A 25217-nucleotide genomic window follows, 5' to 3' on the forward strand; every position below is an offset into this window, starting at 1 on the left:
TATATATTAGTACAACAAATGTCCTATTTTTATATATTATATTTTTACAACAAAAATAAAAAATCTATGAAAGTTCATAAAAATAGCAAATTATTTTTTTCCCTGTTCACTTCAATACTTTAATAAAAAACTGCATTTGAATGCTTTGTTATAGTATATATATGTAAATTTATATATATACATATCCCTTAAAAAAAAAAAAAAAGGGTTCCTAATAATTTTTGATTTAAAAAATTTGAGTGGAATTTTAACACATTTCACTTTTTTTTTTATTTTGATATATATTACATATGTATGTATATATATGTATATTATATGCATACATACAAAAAGAAAAAAAAAAAAAAAAAACACATTCTTTATTCAAAAATATATACTTTTTTATAACTAAAATACTCAAATTTTATAATATATATATTTTGTGAAATTTTATGAATGAGTTATAACAAAAACATAACGAACATTCTATTTTAAGCACTACTTTTAAGAAACGTTTTAAATAAAATTTTATTGTATATTTTGATATACACAGGATAAATCATTTGTGAAAAAAAAAAATATACAATGTATTTATAATCAAATGCTTTGTACATATATAAAATATCGTACCAATTTTAAGTTTTGAGAACCCCCATTTAAACATAATATAGCAATTAATGAATTTTATACGAGTTACTGTTTAAATATATGAAGTAATTTATATAATTTTTTTCTAATTAAAATTGTACAAAAATATAAATTACATAATTTAGAAGCTTAAAAATAAAATTTTTTTCAATGAATATAGTTTTTATGTATTAAAATATTTAATGTGTTGTGTTATGCATGTTTTACAATTAATTACATATATTTTATGTTATATTTAATTATTTTGAATGTTTTTGAACAATTAGAAAAATATATATATATATATAATACATATTATACATATGTATACATATATATTTATAAAAAAGTAATACATATTAAAAAAGTATATTTATATACATTTATGTTCTTATTTTTTCATTAAAAATTTTTTTACATTTCTTCTATTGGGACGTATAAGAGATCACATATACATGTAAAACAGTTTACTTTTTTTATTTTATTTTGTAATTTTTATTAATTCTCAATTTATAATTAATTTTATTTCCTTTTTTTTTCAAGAAATATAAAATTTCCATAAAAATCAGAAATAACATTTCATTCTTCATACATTTAATATAGTACTCATTACAGAGTATAGTTTTTTTGACAAGAACAATAAATGTTACCAAGATATTTTTAGAGCTGTTAAGGAAAATCAGAAAAGTAAATAAGCTCAGTTATAATATTAATAAAGATATACATACATTTATTTATGCTTATATGTATATATATATATATATGTATGTATGCTCTTATGCATATGTCCCATAAGTGTAAAAAATTATAACATACAGAATGAATAGGAAATATACGAATTGTTGAATGCTATATTAGTATTAATGTACAAGTTTATAAAATAAATTTGTAAAAATTATATTTCATATATTATATATATGTATTGTTCCGTAAAAAAAATGTTTTATATGTATATATTAATGATTAAATTAATGGATAAATGTATGATATATTAAGATAATCATGATTTGTTAAAATTTTTAAAATAAATATAAAGATATTACACTACAAAAAAGAGCTGATGCACGAAATTTAAAGAAAAACTAAAATTGTATTTTTTAATACAAAATTGAAAGCATAGCATATGAATAAAATGAAAAAAATGAAAAAAATGAAAATAAATAATGATTATGCAAAGGTTTAACGAAGTATATTATAATAATATATATATATAATATATGTATATGTAAATATTAAGTTTTAATAATAAATATTAATAAAATTTAAGTACATACATAATAAAGGAGGGTTATTAATAGAAATAAAATTAATTTGTTTAATTGGGACAAAAAATCAATTTAATAATACAGTAGGGCATTCATTGTATTATATTTAAAATATATAAGTATACACACACACATGAACACATGCATATATATACGTATACATAATTATATAGATATACAGTATTTATTTAAACATTCGGCATATATGTAAAACATAGATACATGAACGTGTACATGCATGTGTAACATACCGTAGCTTATGTTTTAATATATATATAAAAGAATTGTTAACGTTAATACAAGATAAATAACTATTTTTTAATTTTTTTTTTTTTTATATATTGTTCATTTAAATAGATGGGAGCATATTTATCGGCACCAAAAACCAATAAAGAATCTATAGATGGAGGAAATTTAGAGTTGGATCCAAGTAGATATGGGTTGTCTTGTATGCAGGGTTGGAGGAAGAATATGGAAGACAGCCATATTTGTTATAATAATCTGAAAGTGAATGAAATAGAAGAAGATATTTCGATATATGGTGTTTTTGATGGTCATGGTGGCCCGAATGTATCAAAATGGATATCGTACAATTTTCGTAGAATATTTATAAAATGCATAAAAGAAGCTAGTGAGGAATTAATAAAAAAGAATATAGATAAATCGAAAAATTATAAATTAAAACTTATTAAATTAACTCTTGAAAAAACTTTTTTAAAATTAGATGAAGAAATGCTCTTAGCAGAAAATCAAGAAAAATTAAAAAAATACAGTGTGCCAACACAAGAAAATGAAGAAGAGTCGGATACAAGGGAAAATTATTTATATTCCATTTTAAATGATATAATATCAAAAAATATTAGCATTAAAGCAATAGAAAGGGATGGAAAAAGGTGTTTACAGGTTGTGTATAATAAAGATGGAAATCCTGTAGAAGAGGGGAGCACAGAATCGTCAAGGTCTTTAACAGTTGATGAAGAAAATAATAAATCCTCGACCATATTTGATAGTTCAGATGGTATATTAAAATATGAAGACGATGAAGATGAAGAATTTGAAACAGAAATAAATGCAAAGGACGAAAGTAGTAAAGACATTGAAGATTTCGATGACGATGATAATATTAATAATAATAATGTTTTTAAAAAAGATGGCGCAAATTCAAATGCTTTAACTGCCAGTAATAATGATACAAAAGTAGTTAAAGGAAAAAAAGATGCAGAAAAAAATGAATATGATACTGAGAAAAAGATTAATGGTGATACAGAAGAAAATAGAGAAATAAATATATCACCTAACAAAGGAATGGCTGAAAAGGATGCAAGAAATGATAATGGATTGTTGAATTTAAATAAAGAAAATAAAAATAAAATAAAAGATGAGGACAATAAAGAAATTTCTGATTATTTAGATTCGAATGATAGTGCTGAAACTAATGCTAAAAGATTAAAGAAAGATATGAATAATGAATATTCGATCAATGAAAAGGACAATAATAATAATAATAGTAGTAATAGTAATAATAATAACAGCAGTAATAGTAATAGCAATAGTAATAATAATAATAGTAGCAGTAACAACAATAATAATAATTATAATAATGACAAAAATAATGACAACAATAATTATGACAACAATAATAATAACAAAGAGGAGGAAAATTTAATAAATAATAAGGAATATAATAAAACGGAAAAAGTAAAATCAGAATTAACATATGATAATTTAAAATGTATGGAGCAAGAAGCAGCAGAAGCAAAAAATAAACTTAATGAAGATTGTGACACAAATAATAGCACAAATGGAAATATAAGTGGTTATGATGAAAATTCATTGAGATTATATGAAAAAGGCAGTAGTAGTAGTAGTAGTGAGGAAGGTTTTTCCTATGATGAAGCAATAACAAATGTAATTGATAATAATATTAGTAGTAGCAATAGTGATGCAAATAATGAAGGAGAAGATTGTAATGGAATATATGCTTCTGATGAACTACGTTTGTTTGAAAATTATTATTCAAATGATTATGAAGATAATATAGCGTATAGTTGTGGTTCGACAGCCATTGTAGCAGTTATATTAAAAGGATATTTAATTGTAGCCAATGCTGGAGATTCAAGGGCAATAGTTTGTTTTAATGGAAATTCCTTAGGTATGTCTACTGACCATAAACCACATTTACAAGAAGAGGAAACTAGAATTAAAAAAGCAGGTGGTTATATATCAAATGGTAGGGTAGATGGGAATTTAAATTTGACAAGAGCAATTGGGGATTTACATTATAAAAGAGATCCATTTTTACCTCAAAAGGATCAGAAAATTTCTGCTTTCCCAGAAGTTACATGTGTTACTTTAACACCTGATGATGAATTTTTATTCCTTGCGTGTGATGGAATATGGGATTGTAAAGATGGTCAAGATGTAGTTGGTTTTGTTAAAACACGTCTGGAGAAATTTGAGGAACCTACCAATGAGGAGACCCATATGGAAAAAATAGGTAATCATGAAAAAAACATTACTAGTGCAACGAGTGATAATATAGTTAGTAGTGTTAAAAATGATGAGGAAAATAAATGGAAAGATATTGAAAATAATTTAGATAAAGAAGAAAATAGAAATGTTGCAAGCAATGATCTAAACAGTAACAAAAATGATAATGTTGTGAATGATGTGGATATTGTTTTAGCTACTGATGAAAATAAAATGGATGATGACAATAATAATATTCTTCAGGAAAAAAATGAAAATGATGAAATGCATATAGAAAGAGACGATGAAGATGAGACTAAATTTGATTCCGCACCAATTATCGAAAGAACAAAATTCGAAAAATTTAATAAATTATCACAAATATGTGAAGAATTATGTGATGAGTGTCTATCTAATAATTATAAAGAGAATGATGGAATTGGATGTGATAATATGACATGTTTAATAGTGCAGTATAACCCAGTTTATAAAATACACACAGAGAAGAAATTTTTAAATATAGATGAGATTGAGTAAAGGTCGGTTGTCATTGGTAATGAACTTGTAGAAAAGGAGGAAGGAGGAATTAGGGGTATACTCGCAAGTTTCACACATATATGTACATATACATATATATACACATATGGACTTACCTATATTTACATGTACACATTTTATGAATAATACTCAGTAGAAAAATACTGCGCATTAAAAATATTATTTGTTAAATACGATCGTACAAAAATTTGTATTAATGCTATTTAATCATGCATTAAAATTTTTATACGTATTATTACACATTTTCTATTAATTTTTTCCCGCACTTTTTGTATTTAAGTCTATGTAAATCTTACAACTCGTAGCGTAAATATTAGTTAAAAATTGAAAAAACAAAAAAAAAAGGCAAAAAGACAGAAAATAAATAACAATAGTGAAAGCGTGCTTCATATGAATGAACTGCTTTTTTATTTTAAACAAATGTTTTGCAGTATACCTTATTTCTCTATTATATTTCAACGTACATACATGAATATATATATATATATATATATATTCATTTTTATAAGTATGTTTGTATATATATATGTGTATGTATGCGTGTGCGTAATTACTGCATTTATGTAGTTTTTTCTTTTTTGAAGATATACTTTTGTTCCTTCCATACCATCTATTATATTTTTATACTAAGTTACGAGGATTACTTAGATGATTAATTATGCGCAAAAGAAAGATTATCAACGTATCCCTATCATATATAAATGCATCACTGCTCATTTTATACATACAAAAATATTGTGTGAATGCATATATATTAGCATAATATCATACTAAAAAATTATTTCATACGATGACTATTACATAAACATGTTATAAAGCGCGTTTTATAATTTTGTTATATAAGTGTGTTGTGTAAACGTGTTTTATATATCAGTGCTATAAAAACGTTTTGTATGAGCTTGTATAATAGTGTTACACAAACGTACTATTTGAATGTGTTATTGTATAAATATTATTATATGATCATCATTTTGTGTAAGTATTTTATTGTATAACTATTTTATTAATAACTATTATGTGCTATCATTTTATTTAATTGTCAATTATATATAAGAAAACTTTTAATTTTACATTAATTTCCTGTTTCATATTATTCACCTTAATTTTTATATAAAAAAAACAAAAAACTAATATTGAACAAAATAAATATTACAAATGCAGGCACTACAGCTCATTGCATTTTAGCCAAAAAAGAAACAACTGTACGTACACATGCAATAACCTTTTCAAATGGACCGTAAAAAGAAGCACTATATAAATAAGTTGTAATTTACGAAATAAGGCTTAACTGAGAAGAAATAAAAGTGATAATAATAATAAGAATAACACTTCAAGTATAATTACACATTGCAAATTGTGTTATACAAATAGGTTAGACTCCTTGGACGACGTTAAAAAAAATGTTAACATTTTTTTTAATTTTTCTTTTAATTCATCATCATCTAAGCAATCCTGAAAATCTGAAAAAACAGAAAAAAAAAAAAAAATTTGAGAAGGATCAGAAAAAAGTTTAAAGAAATATAGTTAAAATAGTACACAATTACACGAAAAAAAAAAAAAAATACTTCTTTAATTTCACAATTATTATGCAAATTAACCCACCTAGTATATTTTCATAAATAGACTGTATGTCAATGTTTTTGGTGTACAAATGGATAAATATATTATTAGAAATATATGAATTGTTCATAAAAAAAAGAGCTATTAAGATTACATCAGTTAACTGATATATGAGATATCCCTTGTCACATAATTCTATGTATTCGAGATTTTTTCTACAATCATCATCAATTTGGATATTCATTTTTTTTAAATTTTCATTTACTAATAAATTTTTTTTTTTTTTTTCTTTTCATTGGTAATGATATCATTATATTTTTGCCTTATTTCTAACAAGCGGATAATTTTCTCACATTTTTTTTCTCCAAACTTATTTAGGACTCTTCCTAAGTAAGTTCCAGTGCAGTGTATACATAAATTGGATATGACCGTAATTATATTTTCTTCAAATTCAAATATGGTAATTTTATTTTTTTGTATGTGCCTTAACATAAATAAGCAGAATAGATATTTTAACCCATTTAACTCTACAAATTTGTTGCACGCATCTTTATCGTTAAGCACAATTGCAAAAATTTTTAAGGATGGGAAACATAAAAATTTTCTTTCACTAAGTAATTTCAACATTAATTCTAAACCTATAGTACTATCAAATACTTTTTTATTATCATTTAGAAGTAATAAATTTCCTATGGCTTGAAAACAATTAAGCAGAATCTCTTTCTTGTTAATATTGGGAGGATCTTTATCTTTATATTTTGAAATATATTTTAAAAGTGAATTAAAAATTGAAATAGTATAATAAAAATCATCATACACATTTTCAGCAAATTGATTTATTCGTAAGATAAGTAAAACCAAAATTTCACTTGCATATAAAGAATTCGAATCATTTCCTTTTATTTCAACAGTAATTCTTTTTAATAAAAAAAATAATAACTTCGAATTAGTCAATAAGTCATTCTGTAAATTATTTTCTAACTCAAAAATATTCTCAAAAATGTTAAAGATAGAAGACATAGCATTGTAGTATTCATCATTCTCTTCTTCATTAATTTTCTCTAACACATTTATAACAAAATGCGTTAGTTTTTTGTTGTTTAAATATTCAACTATTATGTTACTTACCTCTTTGTCTAACTCATATAAATTTGAAGGATTCGTTATCTCTTTAATGATATCAAGTACTTCAATAACTATATCATTATTTGGATGATTTAAAAGATCAACAATATCTCCTAAAATTTCACATTCAACCATACTTTTATACAAATTTGTGCATACACTTAAATTTTTGGTATTCACTAACATTTCGTCTAAGTCTACTTCACTACTCACCCATTTTTCCGGGTTGTCTGGATGCTCAATTCTATCTCGCTCATTCTTATTTTTTTTCTTTTTAAAAACAGTAGCGAACTTTTTTATGCTATTCTCGTCGATGCATTCGACCTATATCAAGGGGTTAAAGCATAAGCGTGTGTAAGGATGTATATTTATATGGATATATATGTACACACGCATGCGCGTGTACTATCGTACATACAGAAACGCACGTTACTATGCGTTCTAACACTTTTGGTTACATGAAAAAGGAATACACAAATTAACTTGTTAAAAAAAAAAAATAAAATAAATATAATAAAAAAAAAAAAATAAAAGGAAATAAAGAAAAATAAAAAAAGTAAAATAAAAACAAAATAAAAAAAATATAAATAAATGTAATAGAATTAAAAATAAAAATTCACTGAAGATACACATTTTGCGGAATAAATTTTTGAGTAACACAAATTTATATGCACTAATGCAAATGGACACTTGTAACGGTTTCATTATTTTATTTTTTTTTTTTTTTTCTTTTATTTTTTATACATTTTCAGCTTGTTTTAAAATTTCCTCAATGTCAATATCATCTTCATCACTGTATTCCATATTCTACAATATTTCTGCATCTTATTTTTTGGTGGATAAAAGGGGAACCTATATACATATATATAAGTCTACATTCAAACAAAATATATTACTCTCAAATTGTAGCAGTTAACAGGGTTCAATTTGACATGGCTCTAAACTACAGCGACACATAAAATGACGAAAGGACTTCAATGGATTTGTACAATTTTTTAATATTTTCCTTAAATTCAAAAAAGAGACATATGCTTACGTGAGCAGGAAATGTATATATGCTTAATATGCATATATATGTACTTACATATATATACACTTACATATAAATATAAATTTTTTTTTGTATGTTTATATCTTCATTAAAAAACACTTTTAAAAATGGTAAATTCTGATACCAAAAAAAGTAAATTTAAAAATTATAATTGAAAATAAATATTAAGTTTATGATCTTACATATTGTACTAACATATTTTCGCTGGTCTCCCACAAAGCCATACATATATATATATATATATCTTGTGATATAAAAAAATGAAAATATTCTTTTTCGTGTGAGTTAATTCAAAAAATATTATAGCAAATTTAGAAAGAAAAAAAAAGAGAATACGAAAATATGATATGATGACAAAAAAAAGTTGTAAGTAAATGAATAGCATAAGTTTCGAAAAACGTATTACAAAATTTTATGTGATTATGTTTTTTGTTTCTTTATTTAGTTACTAATTTTTTAAAATAATTGTAAGCATTATATAAAGTTAATACTCTCAACAAAAGAATTGCATAATTATTATTTTCTTTCAGGATATATGCTATATTTTATTTGTGCTATATGAAATATCGTTCCTTTTTTTTGAATTAAAAAAAGAATTAATTTTTGTACAATTGCACAAAACAAAAATTTTTTTTTCCATTATACCTATATAAAAGAGGGTTATAATTTTGTATCAAAAAATAAGGTATTGGGAAATTACTCTGCTCTGAAGAGTGGAACAAAGCACGTTAAACATACAAAAAGGAATGTTTAATAAACGATGAAAAAAAAAAATATCAGCTGCTGTTAAGTAAAAGAATTACTGATAAGCATTAAATAAAAGAAGTTTAAAATAAAGTAATTTGAAAAATCATAAAAATTGAAGAAGCCCATTTCCACAGTGCCATTTCGCTAATCAGTATTAAACAATTTCAAAAACGAAATGACAGTTACACTAAAAAAAAATTAAACGGATAACTAAAAAGAACAATATAAAGATAATAATATAAAAGCATAATGAACATATTTCTTCATGCAAAAAAAGAACAAAAAACGAAGCACAAAATTAAATGAAAAAACACAAAAAAAAAACAAAATATATGAGCTTTGTTCCAACACGATATGTATTTAAACGAATGGAAGAATTATGCAATATTTACGCACGAACAATAATACATATTATGCATGTATATGCATATGTATAATCGTATATATATGTATGTGTATGGGTACGTGTGTATTCATATGTATATGTCTAGAATTCCGATACAAAATACAAATCATTTGAAAAACAAAAAAAAGAGTCTTAACTATAAAATTTGCTTAAATAGATTAACGGCAAAACTAATTAAGGTATAGGATACAGATATAAAATGCAACTTTACTGCGTCTTTGGAAGTTGCATATTTCTTTTTAACAAAATCACAAACAATTAATAAAAGTAGCTTATTTTTTTTATCAACTGGATAGGTACTAAATAATATATTGTATGAATCAAAGTGCAAAACATTAAATGAGTTATATAATTTTATGGAATTAATAAATTCATTAAAAGTTGAAAAGCCCACCATACTATAATAATAAGATTTGTAATAATATTTATTGTTATCTGGGAACCTTTTTACAAAATTATTTAAATATAAACTATTTGGCTTGAGTAAAAACAGATGAGGAAATGGCAAGGCAACTTTGAATTCGATGGTAGTGTTATCATTATATAAACATTGCAAATTCAAAAATAATGGCAAATTATGTAGGAGTTTTTTTTTGAAACATAGTGTATATAATAAACATATTTCATTCTTTTTTAAATTAATATAATCATTTTCTTCTATTACTTTGTTATAATTCTTTTTCAAATTCCTTTTAACTACCTTAATGTTATCCATTCTATTTTCGCTTAGATTACTTTTAATGTAAATAATGTTATATAAAATCGACTTTATGTATATATTCAAGTACACATTTTCTTCTTTTATTTCTCCCTCTGCTTTGTTCAGCTTAGCATTATTACTTTTATTGCTAGAGTTTACATTGTTCGAGTTTACCTTGCTGCTAGCGTTTACGTTGTTGTTCGTGTTTATGTTACTGCTAGCGTTTACGTTACTGCTAGCGTTTACGTTACTGCTAGCGTTTACGTTACTGCTAGCGTTTATGTTGCTGCTAGCATTTGAGTTTCTTCTAACGTTTACGTCATCATCGTTAGTATTATTATGCTTTTCTGTGCTTCCTTTCCCCTTATATAGTTCTTCACCCTTGGAAACGTTAGCATAATAAAGCTTCGCATAAATCTTAACAAGGTTGTTTTCAAAAATGAGGCCCTTGGTATTTTTTGTATAAAAATTTCTCAGAAGATTTTTATGTTTATTAATATCTTCATCTGATAAAAAGTTGGATTTTATTCTTGTGTTTATATAATTGTCTAAGTATGATATTTTTTGTTCTTTTTTATTGCACTTATTAATTATTTTTTCTAAATTGGTAAAATAGCTTTTCCTATTCAAATTTATAACATAACCAATTTTTTCACTGCTATTTGACATGAGACTTCCTTTAATATTTCTTGAAACCTTTACAAAGTAATTAAATTTCTTTTCAAACCTTTTATAATCACTAAAATAGTCATTGGTTGTTTTTTTGCTCAACGTGTTTACTCGTTTGTGTTTATGCGAAATTGCACTTTTCCTTAATTGATGATCCTTGTTCCTTTCTCCTTTATCGTCTTCTGTTGCGTCTTCTCTTCCTTCATGTTTATTCATTATTTCATTATTCCAGTAGCAAGTGATCTTTTCTTTATTAAGTTTTTTTCCTCGACCTTTACGAATGTCCTTTATATAACTGTCACTCACTACATTCTTTATTTTTTTTTTCTTATTCGTCACTTCGGATGAACTTCCCTCCCCTTGATATGAGTCGCTCAACATTTCACAGTTGTTAACAGTGTAATTTTCCCTAAATAAATGAGGGCTCTTACCTTTTTTTTTTTTTTTAGCATGATTAATATTATTATTTTTTCTATTGTTAATTAAAATTTTTTTTTTCCTATATACTTTTTCCTTCTCCAAAGAAGACATACGATGATTGCAATTGTATTTGTTAATATTGTTGTTAATTCTTTCACTATTACTACTACTACTACTACTAGAACTACTGGTGGTATTTTTTTTGTGGTTGCTCTTTTTTTCCTTGTGGTTATGCATCTTACTTTCTAATTGTTCCTTACTATGCCCTTTTTTTAAATGTTTATTTTTATAGTTTTGATTTTTTTTCTTTTTATTTATATTCTTTAAAAAGTTCATTTGCTCACGGCTTTTTAAATAAAATGAAAAAGTGCTATTATTCGTTTGGACATCTAAGTCATCTCTAAACGCTTTATATAAATTATCACCAGGAATTATTCTATCATCTTTCGCTATTTGAAAATAGTTGACACCATTCATATGGTTATGTTTGTCATTCTTTTTATTATCATTAGGTACATTAAAAGGATAATTCTTTTTTTTATTTTTCTCTCCTTTCTTTTCTTCTTTTTGAACTTCATCCACTCTTTTCATATTAAAAATGAATCGATCACTTTGATTATTTGTTAACATGTTGTGGTGAAGTTGACTATTGCTATTCTTTTCATTTTTTTCACTTTCTTCTTTTCGTACGTTTGTAAGAAAGTTGTCATAACCGATCAAGTCAGCGAAATCACTACTGTCGTCTTTTCTTCTATTCTCCTTAGTACTGGTCGAAGTCAAATATTTTTTATATTCCTCAATTAAAAAATTGTCAACTAATAAATCATTTTCTTCATCTACGGATTCCTTTGTATCGGTAACGGAAGCATCATAATCATCATGACCATCATCATTTTTAAAAAAATGTTTCTTCTCATTAAGACTATTATCCAAAATGTTGTTGTCATCACAATCATAATTATTTCGTTCTTGCTCGTTGTTATGAACAGCAAAAAATTTCTCTAAAATTTTTGGACTTACATTTATCCTCTTTTGATTTTTGATATAATTTTTCACAAATATATCATTAAAATTAGAGTTTTTCTTTACATATTTATATTTATTTATTATGTCATCGAGTAAGTGGTTGTAGCTGTTAGTTGTGGAATTTTCTAAGTTCCAATTAATTTTTTTTAGTTTCATTAAACTTAAAGAATTTTTTTCATACTCGTTATAACTATTCTTGTGTATATGTTTTAATAAAAAGGATAGATATAACAAGAGCTTTTCATTTTTCATCTGTGCATTTTGCAACTGAAATAGCAAATTATTTACCTTGCTGTTAAGATTATTATTAATTTCACTTGAATATTTTAATTTTAATTTATGTTCATTAAAAATAGCATTTAACTTAGTAATTTGTTCTGATAAATGATCATTTTCTTTTTTATTTTTCTCAATTAATTTTTCAGCTTCTACAACTTTTTCATTTTCTTTTTCCAATTTTTCTATTTTACTATTTTTTTTTTGTACAATATTTTCTATAACTGTAATTATTTCTTTATTCGATTCTATTATTTCTTTTAACTTACTATTTGCATCTATGTAACTTTCATTATCTAATTCTAGCAGCATTACTAATTTATCCAGTTCTTCAATTTTTCTTTCGTTTTCCTTATTTTTATTTTCATAAAATACTTTCTCCTTATTACATACATTATATAACTGCTTGTATAGATTTAAATTATTCTGTTTTAATAATTCCGTCTCATGATCAAAATCATTATTTTTCAAAAATATATTCATTATTATATAGGAATAGTTACTCGAAAAATTCCTTTCTCTTTTGTTTAATTCTTCTTTCTTTTCTATTTCATTTTCAATCCTACTTCCTTTCATCATCCCATTGCTGGACGTTCTCATTTTATCGAAACTATCTGCATTGTTCAGCTTATTAAAATTACTCATACCCACGTCTCCATTCATCACTCCCTTGTTAAAATTATTATCAAAGCTGCGATTGTTCCGGTTGAAGTTGCTACGGTTGAAGTTTAAGTTATTAAAGTTAAGATGACCGAAGTTAGAACTATTAAAATTAGTGTTACCGAAGTTAGGGTTACTGAAACTAGGGTCACTGAAGTAAGGGTCGCTGAAGTAAGGGTCGCTGAAGATAGGATTTGTAAGGTTAAAATTTTTTCTCGTAAAACTGAAGTTACTCATGTTCGGAGTGCTCAAATTTCTGCTAGTAAAATTGAAGTTACTCATGTTCGGAGTGCTCAAATTTCTGCTAGTAAAATTGAAGTTGCTCACGTTGGGGTTATTCAAACTTCTGCTGGTAGTAAAATTGAAGTTTTTAAAATTTAAAACGTTCTTGTTATTGCTACGAGTAGAATTATAATTATTCATAGTATGGTTACTCAATTTTCGATTTGTTAAATGATCATTTATCCCTGAGAAATCATTAATAATAGGTTTTGTAAAATTAAAATTCCTAGTGTTTCCATTGTTGCTATTATCATATCTAAATTTTGAACTTGGAAAAAGAGAATCATTGTTCATAAAAAAACTTTTATTATTTTTAATTTCTTGATTAGGATAAAAATTGTCGGTAACTTGTGTTAATAAGTACGCTGTGGGTACAAAAAATTTAGTTTTCTTTAATATATTTTTATTTAGATTTATTAAGCAAGTGTAATAACGACAATTATTTATGCTATCTAATATATCAACTGATAAATACAACTGATTGTTATAAAAAATAGAAAACTCGAACAATTCTGATACGTTTATAGAAAAATTCTCCACATTTTTACTTCTACTTTTCTTTCTTATATTTATTTTATTATCTAATGATTTTAATGTTAAATATATAAAAACATTTTTTATATTGAACGAAACGTTTATTATATCAGATATGTGAATTATTATAACTAATAAACTGCTTGAAGTTAACTGTTTATCATGGTTACTTGTTTTACTTTTGGATAATTTATTTGATAACTTGAAATCATTTATTGATTCCATTATATTCTTATTTAAAAAATCATCTTCATTACTATTTAAACTTTCAAATTTGAATTTGTTCTCATATAATTCTTTCTTTTTTTTTTTTTTTTCCTCCTGTTATTATCCTTTACATTTGGGTAATTGAAATTTTCATCCATGTCACTGCTTAAAATTTTGGTATCATTAGGGATACCGATATCCTTATTAAATGAATCTATTGACATTGATCTAAACATACCTTTATCATGAATATCTTTTTCTCTACTAATATCATCACTTAGATAATTTCTTCTTTTTTCTCTTTCTTTTTTTTTCTTCTTTTTTTTCTTTTCACGTTCTTTTCTTCTACTTCTACCTTTACTTCCGCTTCTACTTCCACTCCTGCTTCTACTTCTACTTCTACTTCGATTTCTTTCTCTTTCATTTTCTTCATCTGTGCTTTTATATTTTCTTCCTTTTTTTTCATTCTGTTTTTCCCCTTCATGATGTTTTTTTTTTTTTGACATGTACCTCCTATTGTTGTTCATAAATGTTTTGTCACCTACTTCTGAATATCTCCTATTTCCATCTTTTTTGTTTTTCTCAAAACTATCGAAAAGTTTAACTGCTCTGTTAACTTGGGTAGAAACCTAATCAGGATTGAATTCCACGATATACACACAAATGTAAATAGGTACATACGCACATACAAGTGTACACGTATATATAAATATATATATCAAAATGTGAACATATAGGTAAACACAAGGACACATAAGCAGTACATAAAAAGACATACACATGCTCATCCATGTAGCTAAAATAAAAATAAAATAAAGTAAAATAATAACAGTATACCTCTACTAATTGCTCGAACAAATTTGCATTCCCCCTTTCTAGTGCCTCTAGTGTTAATTTTTCTAATATAAGTAAATCTCTGAAGGGGATAAAAAATATGTATATATATATGCATATACATTTTTTGGTGCCTTTTTTTGAATTTTTTTTTTTGACTCATGTGTTTGTGTGCAATTTCATATAATGCCAAAGCTTTAATTGCAATTTTTAGATTCCTTACTTTTTACATTCTCTGTATATTTCTCGCATCACATCAATATCTACATTTATGAAAATACAGAAAAGAGGTATATTTTATGATAAATATGTGTTTATAGATTTTGTTTTTCCTTCTTAAATGTGTATATATATGTACAAATATATATATATATATACATATACACGTGTGGGAGAACAGGTGGAGGATGTGAACAATATATATAAAGAGTAAATAGTAACATAATTTTCTTTAATAACCCGTCGAGTCATGATGCACACATGCCTCTAGTTGCTTCGCCAGTTCCTTAAAATTTGTAATTTTCTGTTTGACGTTTTTCATTTTGAAAAAATAAATTTTCAATAATTAAAAAAAAAAAAAGATTTCTTCCCCATATATGGTGACATATTCTTTTTGCAATAACATTTTATAATTTTGTACCTTCAGTTAAGATGATAAAAAAAATCAAAAAAAATTAATTATAACTTAAGCATATTATACAAATCTAAGAACTAGAAATTTACTATATTATACAACAGTTGTTTATTTATGACAAAAATAAATGAGAAATAAAAAAAAATATAGTTATCACATAAAAAATAAGCCCTTCTAAGATGAAATAATATAAGGAAAATAAAAAATGTAAATTAAATTTTACAATAATAAAATATTACAATTATATACATTCATATTATAATTAAAACGAAAAAAAAAAAAATAGGGAAAAAAAATATTTTTTATTTGTCAATTTTGCTTCATTTTTCTTTTTTTTTTTTTTGCTTCCAATTATTGCTACAAATATTTCAAATGTTTTTTCTAGGCTCTTTTTTTTTTTTTTTTTTTTTTTTATTTCCTTGATTTCTTTGAGGAATTTCATAAGATGGTTTATAAGTATTAATACATTTGTATATTATATATATATATATAATATATATAGAAGCACTTCATTGTTTTTACTAGAAATTTTCCAACCTTAAAGCAGAATGGTAGATTTTCCTCGAATGAAGGCAAAAATTTTCAAAATTGGAAATGTCATTAGTAAAAAATTTAAATGAATTGAGAAATAGAAGAATCTGAATCTTGCCTTAATTCATTTTATCATGCTTTTTTCATTTTCTCTATGCACTATTAGGCATTTTTTTTTTTAATTAAAAAAAAAAAAAAGAATTTTAAAAACGAAAATGTACGCACTATTATGTATATATATATGAACAAAGGATGTTCAAGCATGTTTCATTTTCTTCGCATATATAATCAAATAAGTCGAACAAAAACGTTTAACTCCATCCCAAAATTTTGGGATAACATAAATGAAAAAAAAAAAAAATAGTTTTAAAAATTGTAAATGTAAAACGAGAAAATGATTTTAAAAAAATAAGGGAAAAGCATTAAATATTAGATTTAAAAAATTTTGCAGAAAACATTAAAATAAAAAAAAAGGTGAATAAAATAGGGGTATTGCTGCTATTCCTATATACGCAAATGCTCTTACATATATATATATATACATATGTGTGTATAGGCAGTAAAATATGCACACTTTTGTAAACATAAAATGCTGCCCAAAAATAACTAGCTTAAATTTTAATAGTAATTTGAACGTAAAATTAAAAATAAGTAATAATTAGAAATCATTTGAGTCAACAGTTTTCCCATCATATTAAAGCATTAATTCCTAAAAAAACAATAAATAACAATGATAATAGCAATAATATTAGTAGCAATATAGCAAAAGCAGTAATAGCAATATAACATTTGCAATAGGAATAATAATATATTGTTAACATCGTGCGAGATGAGTTTTGTAGGAATGTAAAAACTTACCAAATAAGAGAAGAGCGTTTTCTGGTGTAAATTTTGCTGATATTAAATTTGAATAATTAACTCCATACGACTTTGATAACTTAACATATGGATTATTTTTTTTGGGGGACTTTTCTAATTTTATCCTTTTGTTTTCTACGGAACTCTTTGTTTCTTTTGAGGCTAAAAAGCATAATCGATACAATTTAAAAACGGGCCAAACATGTATGTATATGTGTGTGTACTCAATTGTACATAAGCGGCTGTGTATACGCATATACATATGTGTGCATATATAAGTGTATACATATATGTGTAAATTCCAATATGCCCATGGCACGATTTTTTTATTTTCATTTTATTACCTTTTGAACAATTGTAAAAATCAATGAGACTGTTAGAAGACATAGAAACTAACAGATTGTTATCATAACTGAAGTCCATATTTAAAATTTTGTCTTCATAGTAATCAATACTACTTATAGTTTTCGATTTGCCATTTTCTTTTTTTGCATATTCTTTGTTTAAAAAATTATTATCTATATAACTATCAAACGATTTAGTTGTATGAAAATATGGGGTATCCTCAAGCTGATTCGTACCAATAGTATTCTTTGATTCCACGTTAATATATTTGTCAGTTGCCAAGTCAATAAGATTTATATTATTCGTATAACCACCTTTTAATCGGCATAAAAAGATATAAAAATGGGAAGAAAAAGTTATATTAAAAGATGCACAGTGGATTATGAAATAACTAACATGCAACGTGTAACTGAAAACTATAAATAATATATAACAAGAGGATTAATAAACAGATTAACTCGCGGGTTAACAAAAGGATGAACAAATAACTGCTATGTAACATCTACTACATGATGAACAAACATTAGAGATTAAAATAAATAAGGTTTCCAAAAAATTAAATAAAATAAAGTACTATAAAATAAAATAAATAAAACGAATTAAAATACCTGCATACGAAAGTAATTTCCCGTTTTTGGAAAAACATAATGAAGTTACTCCTTGACTGCTCGGATAGTTATTCTTAAACCGCTTGATGAACGAATTTACCCTTACGTCATATAGATGTACATAATTGTCTAAATGATGGGACAAATGGCATGTGCACATGTTTCATGTGCCGTAAAGAGGTTATATATTATATGCATAAACATATACATAAACACACACAAATATATATAAATATATATACATATGTATATATCTACGCACATATATATATATATATATATATATATGTAGTACAATTATGTAGTCAGAATTTACCGAAATATCCGCAAGCTACAAGCGTGCTATTGTAGTGATATTTACAAATGTTGGCAGTGGAATTATATTTATACGTAATAAAGGGGTAGGTTTTATTAGTTGAGTAGATCCTTAAATTTCCATCATCTTCACATGAACAAAAAAAATAACCTAAAAAGGCCGTATCAAGATACCATATGGGGGTATGTCCTCCTACATATTTCACATAATTTTTATTACTAATAGTACTGTATAAATATATATCTCCATTTACATTACCTGATAATAAAATTTTATTTGTTTCACCAAAACATAAACTAGAAACATTAAATATATTACCATACAATTTCGATATTTCATTTTCCTCCTGATCATCTAAATCAATAGATATTGTATTAATTTCTTTTAAATGATCATATTTTCTAATATCACTTGGATCTACTATACTACTGTTTTCCATATCTCTTTTTTTATTTTTTATTTTATTTATTTGTGATTGTTTAATATTCCACAATTTGATTATATTATTTGTATGAGCTGTTGCAACTAATGATCCATCAAATCCTGAAATTTCTGCACACGTCATGTCGTTGCAATTGTTCAGGCAGTAATATAACATACTGGGCATTCTATTTTTTGTAACTTTTAATCTATTTCTCACTTGTGTCCTTATTATGTGCTTATAGTAGTAGTATGCGTCACTAGTTTCATTTGGTACATACGCATTTTCTTCCTTTTCCTTTACTAATTTACTGTTGTCATCCTGCATTGTTGCAATGGGTAACAAACACATGAAATTAAATTACAGAAAAAATATATACATATATATATATATATATATATATATATATATATATAATAATAATAATAATAATAATAATAATAATAATAATAATAATACGCAATATGTGCATATATACATGCGTGTGCGCATGTATATATGCGCACGTATATGAGAATTTAAAAAGGGACGATGTATCAACTACTCTATCCCTCACGGTACCTCTGCAATTTCGTCTTTAAGAGAGTATATGGGGGGCAAATTCCACTGAACAGGAAAGCTTAATTTTATATTATAAACGAAGTTGGTCGATACAAAGGAATAAAAGAAATTAAAATTCCTTTCAGAGTCATCAACTTGTATTATTTTTATTTTTGTCGTAATTAAGTTGTAAAGTGAAACACCTCCATACACGCTTAAATAATGCAGCAGGGACTTCTTTCCTAATCTAAAAAAGGTGAAGCACAAAATATGAAAAAAAAAAAAATTGTTATAAAATAATGAAAAAACATGCAAAATTTTCACAAGTACACGTGGGCACAAAATTAGACAAACAGAGGTATACAAATTTCCCCTATTACTGTAAAGCTTAAATTTTTCCACATTTACAAAAAGGAGTACTTACTTTGTCATGTACACTATATGTTTGGCATCTTTTTCTTTAAAACGAATTAGCGATATCTCAAACATTTGACTTAAGCTAACACAATTTGATAAGAATTTTGTTACTGGTTCATATGCAGAAAATTTTTTTAAATATTTGTTTTTAAACTGAACCAAAGTATCATAACTGCTGGTTAGTAACAATATATAAATTTCTAATAACAAACAGAAGGCAACATTATACAACTGTAACTTAATTTGACTTAAATTATTTTCACACCAATTAATAAATTCATCAAACATATGAATTAAACTTGGTAAATTAAAATTTTCCTTTTCTACACATTCTACTTGTTTTTCCATGGGAGAAGATCGTATAGTTACGTTAATATTTCTATTAATGTTATTTATTTTATCCTTTAATATGTTCAGAATTTCTTTATCTAAATTTAAATTGTTTAACAAGGTATCTAGTGACATACTCTTATAATATTCTAAATCAAAACGATTAACACTTCTCACGTGATGATTTCTTAATGAGGGTGATGATATCTTAGTGCTTTCATTATTGTTATCATTATTGTTATCATTATTGTTAACATTATTGCTAACATTATTGCTAACACTATTGTTTTCGTTATTATTAGCGTGGTCATCTTCATCAATTACATTTCCAAATAATTTTGTTAAAGCTATCAACTTTTTATCACTTCCCATACGCTCGTTTGAATAGTTAGATAAAGTTTCATAAACTTCGCTATATTTTTTTTTTTTTTTTGAAGATTTTAAATCATCATCTTCATGACCAACATCAATTTCTTTGTACATATTTTTTTCTTTATCTAAAAATACTTTTGACAAATCATTGTTCATATTATCATAATTTTCGAGTGGACCTTTCTTTTTATTATATACATAATTGTCATCCTCTTTTATGTTCATATTTAAATTTAAATTTGAAATTTTTCTTATTTCTTTCGTATAATTATCTTCATTATCATTATGTCCTGTATGTATCGTACTGAAAGGGGCTCTTGTAAAGGTATTTTGTTCATTATTTTCATTAAAATTTAATAAATGGTTATTGTAATCGAAATTTTTCTTTTTCTCTTTGTAATTATCTTCAAATGGTGTTGTTGCCATTCTTTCGTTTTTAGATGCTTCCAATTTTTTCCCTTTATTTTTTTCTTCCTTTTTTTCTCTTCTTTTTTTTTTTTCGTTTTTTCCTCGAATTCTTGTCCACTTCTTTTAAAAACTTCCATACTATTTTTCAATTCTGAATTCATATTTTTGTCAAACAAAATTAATGTACCTTTTTCCCTATCCTTGATGTTATTATTGTTATTACTTACGTTTATGTTGTTAATTCTGTTAATACTGTTAATGTTGTTATCTTTTGCACTAATATTTACATCATTGCTATTGTTGATATTACTGTGCATAATGTCACTGTTGATGTAGCTCACGCTGTTGAAATTGTTAGGTGTGCTGATATTCCGTTCTAACGAAGGATGCCCACTTAAATAAGGCATACTGTTACTTCCAATATTATCTAACGGGGCAGTAGTATTTTTTTTTTTTTTTAATTCTTCATATGTCATATTTTGGTTTATATGCATGGACGGACTACTTCCACCGTTAATATTTATTTTTTTATTTATATAAGCTCGGTCCATTCTATGTATTTTGGGCGATTTTATATTTTGCTGATCAAGTGACTTCAAAATTTTATTGCTATTTTTGTACTTTTTTGCATAGAGTTTCGACTTGTTATTTTCTTTTAACATATCTTTCATCATATTTGTTTGGCTCATATGGTTAAATGCATCTTTCGCGCTTTCCTTATCATTGTTCACGCTCAATTTGTACACACCCGCGTTGTCTACGTTGTTTGCCAGTCCGCCGTTCGTCAAGATGTTATTCGCTATACTGCTGTTCGACATGCTGACACTCAAGTTGATATTCCCTAATTTGTTATTAGCCAAATGGCTGTTCGACGCACCACCATTTTTCATACTCATAATTTGCTTCTTTACGCTCATTTTGTGAAACATGGACGAAGAAAGATTTGCATTTTCAGGAATAAATTTAATTGAATTGTCCATTTCACTTAAATTGTTATATCTTACATTTTTCTCATCATTGATATTTTTAAAATTTTCTATATTCCTATAAGTTTTAGCATCAAACATATTATTCGCTTGTATAAAAGCCTTTTTGGCTTCATTTCCGATGATATTATTATTATGGCTGATATTTTTGATATTGTTGTTATTATTGTTATTGCTGATATTGCTGTTATTAATGTTATTGCTAATATTGTTGTTACTGCTTCCACTATTATTAACACCATAAAGCTTGAAATTTGCCTCTTCATTAATGAGTACATTAGCAGTTTTATTTTTACCATTGTAATCTGTATCCTTTGGTTTGCTGCTCAATTTGTTATCTTTCTTGGGTTGTACGCCGAAATGATTCGTGTCATTAATATTATTATTACTGCTGTTATTACTAATATTATTATTACTAATATTGCTGGTACTATTACTATTAACGCTATTATTGTTAATACTATTACTGTTAATACCATTATTGTTACTACTATTAATATTATTAAAACTGTACATTTTATTTATATTTTTAGTATTGATGGAATTTACATTATAAGCATTGTACATTAACGAGTTATCTACATTTTTTAAACTTCGAGGATGCTCACTGTTGTTATTAATACTTCCATTATTATTAGACATACTAGTGATATTTGATATACCAGTATTATTTGACATACCAGAGCTATTTAACATACCAGTATTATTTGACATACCAGAGCTATTTAACATACCAGTATTATTTGACATACCAGAGCTATTTAACATACCAGAATTATTTGCTTTGTTGATATTATTAAACTTCTTGGTCGAAATGCACATATTATTTTTCTCATTTTTATTTAATAGATATTTTTCCCTAATATGAGGCATATTATTTTGATTTTCTTTCATATTACTAATTTTATTATTTATTGGACGTATATTATTCTCTACATTTTTCATATCATTTACAAAAAATCTATTTGTGCTTACAGGATCTAAACCAATAAAATGGCTGCTACTGTTCATATTATTGTTAATAATCATTTTATTATTTCTCTTTTTTATAATACCTTCAGAGTTATTATCTGGTGACTGTCCTCTATTTTCCTTATTATTTAATTTATTATTTATGTCTACATTATTGTTCTTCATACTGTAATTCATACTATTATTATTATAATTTAAGTTGTTCACTACATTTTCTCTTAATCCGACGCTACTCTTGTTAATTAGTTGGTTCATATTCCTATTACTGCTACTGTTAATATTATTCTTACTGTTATTAATATTATTAGTACTACTATTATTATTATTATTAGCTATATCTGCGCTGTTCATTTTCAAGTTTTTGTTCATATTCAATTCGTTGGGCATGTTGTCATTATTATTTACTACTACTTTTGCGTTAGAATTACTCACAGGATGTTTCATACTGCCCAGCTTGTTATTTATACTACTGGTTAGATTTCCCATACTGCTCGGCATATTACCCCTAGTTCTCAACATGTTGCTTATGCTACTCGGCATGTTGTTCATGCTACTCGGCATGTTGTTCATACTACTCGGCATGTTGTTCATACTACTCGGCATGTTGTTCATACTACTCGGCATGTTGTTCATACTACTCGGCATGTTGTTCATACTACTCGGCATGTTGTTCATACTACTCGGAATGTTGTTCATACTACTCGGAATGTTGTTCATACTACTCGGCATGTTGTTCATACTACTCGGCATGTTGTTCATACTACTCGGCATGTTGTTCATACTACTCGGCATGTTGTTCATACTACTCGGCATGTTGTTCATACTACTCGGCATGTTGTTCATACTACTCGGCATGTTGTTCATACTACTCGGAATGTTGTTCATACTACTCGGTATGTTATTAATACTACCTACCATGCTGTTCAAACTATTTGACATGGGATGTTTTATATTGCTAGCTATATTACTCATATTATTCCGCATGTTATTTAAATTGCTTTGTATCTTATTGACGTTACTGTGCATCTTGTGCATATTATTCAAATTACTCGTTAATGCATTTATACTATTTGGAATATTATTAATATTATTATTCATAACACTTTTGGGTGTGGCGCTCATATTATTCGGTATATTGTTTATACCTATAAGCAAATTCAAATTACTGTTTATGACGCTACTGGAATTGTTCCTGGTATTTGTATATTTCTCATTATTGCCACTATTAATATTACTGCTACTTTTATTACTAATAATATTACCACTACTATTATTAATACTGCTAATACTGTTATTACCACTACTGTTATTATTGCCGCTACTGCTGTTATTACGACTACTACTGTTATTATTATTACCACTACTACTGTTATTATTATTACCACTACTGCTGTTATTATTACTATAATTATTATTCATATTATTCGGAATTTTCATATTGTTATATTATATTATATTAATTATTACAAATTAATGATACAAAAAAAAAAAAAAAAATATAAAATTTATAAAAAAAAATACAGGAAAGTTTATGCGATTAATTTTGTCATTACATTTGTAAATTTTTACCATTAAATATGCATCATTTTTTTTTACATTTATAGTTTAATTGCTTTAACTGTTATATAATTGTATTCATAGGAGTACATCATGCATAGCGCTATCAATAAAAGCTCTTCCTTTTATTTAAAAATCATTATTTTTCCATTTTTCTTTCTATACTTCATTATATATGCTTTTATATATTTGTGTTCAGTTTTGCATCATTTCCTTTTTAATTTAGTCCTTTAAAAAAAAACAGGCATATAAAATTAATGAATTATGAAACAAAATTAAGCTAAATTATGTTATATTATACATCATTACACTGTATTATATCAAATTATACTCGAAGTATGTCAAATTTCACTATAATATTATATCAAATTACACTCGAACTATATCAAATTATACACTATAATTATATCAAACTATACACTATAATTGTATCAAATTATACACTATAATTATATCAAATTACGCTACAGTATATCAGATTACACTACATTATATTAAAAAATTTTTATTTTTTTTATTTTTTGCTT

At 25.3% G+C, this 25217-nt stretch overlaps 4 protein-coding genes across 4 annotated transcripts; 1 reads left to right on the plus strand and 3 right to left on the minus strand.

Moving 5' to 3' along the window:
- Window positions 1-2228: 2228 nt before the first annotated feature.
- MKS88_002984 (protein phosphatase PPM2) lies at window positions 2229-4877 on the plus strand (the record flags this gene model as incomplete). The annotated part of the gene is made up of 1 exon (XM_067216038.1): window positions 2229-4877. The coding sequence occupies one exon, from the start codon at window positions 2229-2231 to the stop codon at window positions 4875-4877; it is 2649 nt and encodes an 882-aa protein (XP_067073558.1).
- A 1380-nt stretch (window positions 4878-6257) lies between these two features.
- On the minus strand, window positions 6258-8387 carry MKS88_002985 (beta-catenin-like protein 1; the record flags this gene model as incomplete). Its single annotated transcript, XM_067216039.1, has 4 exons — window positions 6258-6358; window positions 6501-6722; window positions 6812-7907; window positions 8328-8387. The coding sequence occupies 4 exons, from the start codon at window positions 8385-8387 to the stop codon at window positions 6258-6260; spliced, it is 1479 nt and encodes a 492-aa protein (XP_067073559.1).
- Window positions 8388-9535: 1148 nt separating this feature from the next.
- On the minus strand, window positions 9536-15936 carry MKS88_002986 (protein KIC5; the record flags this gene model as incomplete). The annotated part of the gene is made up of 6 exons (XM_067216040.1): window positions 9536-9568; window positions 9999-14650; window positions 14755-15190; window positions 15399-15477; window positions 15619-15658; window positions 15855-15936. The coding sequence occupies 6 exons, from the start codon at window positions 15934-15936 to the stop codon at window positions 9536-9538; spliced, it is 5322 nt and encodes a 1773-aa protein (XP_067073560.1).
- A 1313-nt stretch (window positions 15937-17249) lies between these two features.
- MKS88_002987 (uncharacterized protein) lies at window positions 17250-24570 on the minus strand (the record flags this gene model as incomplete). Its single annotated transcript, XM_067216042.1, has 8 exons — window positions 17250-17269; window positions 17419-17580; window positions 17763-18077; window positions 18372-18500; window positions 18688-19429; window positions 19670-19895; window positions 20073-21171; window positions 21315-24570. The coding sequence occupies 8 exons, from the start codon at window positions 24568-24570 to the stop codon at window positions 17250-17252; spliced, it is 5949 nt and encodes a 1982-aa protein (XP_067073561.1).
- Between the last annotated feature and the right edge of the window lie 647 nt (window positions 24571-25217).

The sequence above is a fragment of the Plasmodium brasilianum genome, chromosome 9 (genome assembly GCF_023973825.1).
Source record: "Plasmodium brasilianum strain Bolivian I chromosome 9, whole genome shotgun sequence".
Lineage (NCBI taxonomy): Eukaryota > Apicomplexa > Aconoidasida > Haemosporida > Plasmodiidae > Plasmodium > Plasmodium brasilianum.